General features: G+C 18.8%; 1 protein-coding gene and 1 long non-coding RNA gene across 2 annotated transcripts in view; one reads left to right on the top strand and one right to left on the bottom strand.

Moving 5' to 3' along the window:
* The window catches only part of LOC102671989 (uncharacterized protein PFB0765w-like), a 14,265-nt gene extending 11,847 nt beyond the window's left edge, over window positions 1-2,418 (top strand). Inside the window, exons 35-41 of the mRNA XM_031512706.1 lie at window positions 25-105; window positions 287-424; window positions 541-729; window positions 865-1,011; window positions 1,097-1,344; window positions 1,443-1,623; window positions 2,131-2,418. Coding sequence (XP_031368566.1) covers window positions 25-105; window positions 287-424; window positions 541-729; window positions 865-1,011; window positions 1,097-1,344; window positions 1,443-1,623; window positions 2,131-2,328 — 1,182 coding nt within the window. The 3' untranslated portion in view covers window positions 2,329-2,418. The remainder of the gene's footprint in view (window positions 1-24; window positions 106-286; window positions 425-540; window positions 730-864; window positions 1,012-1,096; window positions 1,345-1,442; window positions 1,624-2,130) is intronic.
* Window positions 2,419-2,718: 300 nt separating this feature from the next.
* LOC116186190 lies at window positions 2,719-4,300 on the bottom strand. Its single transcript, XR_004151138.1, has 2 exons — window positions 3,673-4,300; window positions 2,719-3,458 (listed from the first exon to the last, which is right to left on the bottom strand). It is a non-coding gene; the product is annotated as an uncharacterized LOC116186190 (long non-coding RNA).
* Between the last annotated feature and the right edge of the window lie 6 nt (window positions 4,301-4,306).

Here is a 4,306-nt window from a genome sequence, read left to right as displayed (position 1 = left end):
TAAAAATGTTATAAATAATTATAGAATGATAATTCTATATTAAAAATGGAGAATAGCAACTTTGAGGATAAAACCAAAGAAGATATTTGTCAATTAAAAATCATGGTAAATATTTTAAAATATCTTAATATACATACATACATCCTCTTTGTATATATGTACATATTTATACATATTTATACATATTTATCTTATATATATCTAATATTATCTATATTTAATTATTATTATAATTTTAAAATTATAAATTCCTTAAGATAACATCTATATTATCTTTTTTTTTCAGTTAAAAGACCTTCAAATGCAATTATGCTTTACTGAAAATAACTATTGTAGAGTTACCGAAGACTTTAATAAAGCACAAGAACAATTAATCATAATGACAAAACGGGAAGCTGATTTACAAGAATGTTTAACAAATATGGTATGGTATTATTTTTTAAAAATGTTTTATTTAACATTATTTATTTATTTTAGATATTTAATTTATATAATTTAATAATAAAAAAATTTTTTTATCTTTTTATTTAATTATTTTAGGAAAGAGATTATTGTTTAAAATTATCAAGTATAGAGAAAGAAAAAGTTATGCTTGGAAATTGTTTAGATAAGCTCAGAGATGAATTAGAAGAAATTCAAACAAGTTATTCATCAAAAAGTACTGAACATTGCAATCTGCAAGATATTTGCAAGTCTTATGTAGAACAATTAGATATTTTACAACAACAGGTGAAATTAATTTAATGTTTATATATTTTTATATATTTTTATTATATATTTTTTTAATAATATTAATTTCAAATAATAATTTCAAATATTTCAAATATAACTTCAAATAATTTCAAATGTTTTTTATATTTTTAGATTGAAAAAGAAAGAGAAAAATTTAAACAAATAGAAGAATCAAATCGCTGTATAATACAGCAATTACAAGAATACAAAGAACAAAATAATGATCTTGTTAAGGAAAAATCTATAATAGAACAAAATAATTGTGAAATTATTTCAGAAGTGAATATTGAATTATTTTTACAACAAAATATTTTAATATATAATTTCAATAAAAATTATTTATAAATTTTTGAATTTTCTTTAGTTACGAGAGACGCACAAATCCTTATTGGAATTAAAAAGAGAATGTCAACTGAAAAATAAGTCTTTGGCTTGTATATCAGCAGAATTAACAGAAACAGCAATGAGTAGATCAGAACTTTGTAATCAATCGCAATATGTTGTTTCTTGTATACGTATTTGGATGGAAGAACAACGAGAATATGTAAACAAACTTAGTGCAAAATTAAAATCTCAACAACAGGAATTAGTACAAATTGGATTTGAGAAAAAGTATGTATTTTCAGAATTCTCAAAACTAGATTAATATATACTTTTAAGGATTTATAAGTTTATAGTTACTAAAAAATTGTGAATAAAATAATTTACAGAGTATTAATAGATGAAACAAAGCGGTTAAGACATATCAATCATGTATTAATGCAAAGATTAAAAAGAGTATATCGATATAGTAATAAGAATGTTAGAAATGTTTGTGTAGGATGTCAAATATTACCAAAAAATATTGATACACGTTTTCCTGTAAACTCCAAATATTTATCATCACAGAAGGTAATTAAAAAAAATATGATCTTTTACTTTTTTTTTATTATATTTTATTACATTTAAAATTCAATATTTTGATTTATTTATATTTGAAAAAAACTAAAACTATTAAGAATTCAATATTTTTAATTTTGAATATTTTATAATTCATATTGTTGAAGATTTTATAATTCATGATATAATTAAGAAAAACAATATTTACATAAATATATATATGTGTAAATATATATATATATATTATATTATATATATATATTTAATTTTAGCTTATAAAAAATATTAAATATTAATTCCTAATAATTTATTTATATTCATTTTCTAAAACTATTTATATTGATATTCAATCATTCATTTAATTATACTAAAAATTCAATTATTAAAATATTTTATTAAATATTTAATTAAATTATATTTTGATTTATGGATTTTTATACATATACATATATATTATGAATTATAAGTTCTTTTTATGTATTTTTCATTATCTCTAATTAAAATATTTTTTTTATTTAGAAACTAAATTTCATGAAGGCAACACGACGTATTTCAGTGTGCAATAATGGTTGGTTGTTTCCTAAAATGAAATATTTAGTAAATGAATTACAAAAAAATAATATAGAATGTAGTGAAAACTGTTTTAACAGGATGAATACAGATGTAAGATTAGAAGAAAATCATGATTGCGGTTATCAATCATCTACGAGTAAATGATATGTAGAATTGCTATTATCTATTAGAATGAAAAAGAATTGTATTTTGTAATACACATACAAATGATTAAATTATTAATTTATCAGACTATTTTATACTATTTTCTATACAATAGAATTTCTTTTTTATTCATAAATCCTAATCAATTCGAAAATGTAAATATACATTGAGTAAAAAATATAATTATTAAGTGCTTTTTTTTTTAATTTTTCATAATTAAATTTTTTGAAGCACGTAATTTTATAGTAAAATGATAATTTGTATGACAAAGAATATGGAGTAATACAAGATTTTTAATATATAATTTATGAAATAATTCAAGCAAAAGTTTGCATTCTGTTATAGTAAATACTTCCAGTCCTTTTGGAGGATACTAAAAATGACATATTGTAAATTTTAAAAACGTTTACTTATTAAATAATATTATGATAAAAATGAAAATACAAATATACAATACAAAAATACAAACATTATCTAATTCATATGCATTGATAAATTGCATATAAATTTCACTTAAATGTTATTTCTTTCTTTTAAATGATAATTTTTTTTAAACTTTTTATTTTTTTATATTAGTATTTACTATTTTATACTACATAAATTATATAAACTATATAAATTTGCTTTTTAATTACAATATTATTTAAAAACACAAAATAGAATTATGCATTTGTTCATGTAAGTAAGATTCATTATTTTTTAACATATGTATTTAGTTACAATTTTTTGATAGGTATATTATAGGAATATTATAAAAAAATAATTATATTATTTAATAAATAAAAATTAATCAAAAAATATAATTTTATCTTTTGTTTATATCTAAAAAAAAAAAATATAAACACAGTTATCAAAATTAAATTAAGAAAATGCATATGAAAAGAATTTGTATGTTTGTATGTTTCTAAAAATCATAGCATTCATTAAAAAAAAACAAATTATAATATAAAACTGAATAATTTGATAAATTTGATAATATACAAACCAAAACAACATGTAATAAAATAGTTTTATTAAAAAATTGATAGACTTCTTGAATTGTCAACCATGGATGTGAAAGAAAAAATAAATGTGTTAAATACACAATACCCAAACATGCAGAAATGCTTTTCTCAGTGAATAAATTTAATCTAAAATATAATTTATAAATATTGATTTATAGATCATGATTAATTTTTGAAATATTTAATTAAAGAAACAAGAAGATATATAATATAAATATGAAACTATTACATAAATTAAAAAAACAAAGTTTTTATTTTCAATCTATAATTTATATTATATATCAGCGACATAAATTTTTAAATAGAATAAATTTTTTATAACTTTAATATATTCAAATACCTAGCAAATTTAAAGAATTCCCATAATACATTTGAAACAACAGTATTATTTTTTACTGTAGTTTCATTTAACAATTTATTTTCTGGAAAAAAATTATATTAATTTATCTTACATACATAATTAATATTTATCAGAGAAATATATATTTATTTACCAAAAAAAGAAACTATCATATTTTTATTTTCTTGATTTTTTTTTAGATAAGTTATGTCCTCTTCTGTAAAATATTTCCAAATGCACAAACTTGGACACGGTATATCAATATACTGACTATAAAGAGGATTTTTTGAGTATATCCACGGTCCGCACAAATCGTCATAATTTACATCTGAAACGATTTGAATTTCTGAACAAATTTTTCGTGAAATTGTTCGAATATGTGATATTGCATATTCTGATAAAGTTGAACGTTTAACATTTATAATCGGTTTTAATTGCTCTTTTTGACCATTGATTTCAATATGATTTTTTATTGTAAATTGATTTGACATTATTAAATATTTTCTATTAAAGAACAAGCTATATATATATATATTTAAAAATTAGGTACATGTAAAGATTAAATTGTGGACATTCAAATTGATAGAGAAAATGGAATAGTAATTAACGGTTTGTGTTGATCGTGTTTTTAAAA

Source organism: Apis dorsata, unplaced genomic scaffold, assembly GCF_000469605.1.
Source record: "Apis dorsata unplaced genomic scaffold, Apis dorsata 1.3 scaffold_502, whole genome shotgun sequence".
Classification (NCBI taxonomy): Eukaryota; Metazoa; Arthropoda; class Insecta; order Hymenoptera; family Apidae; genus Apis; species Apis dorsata.
This window is presented reverse-complemented; position numbering and strand designations above follow the sequence as displayed.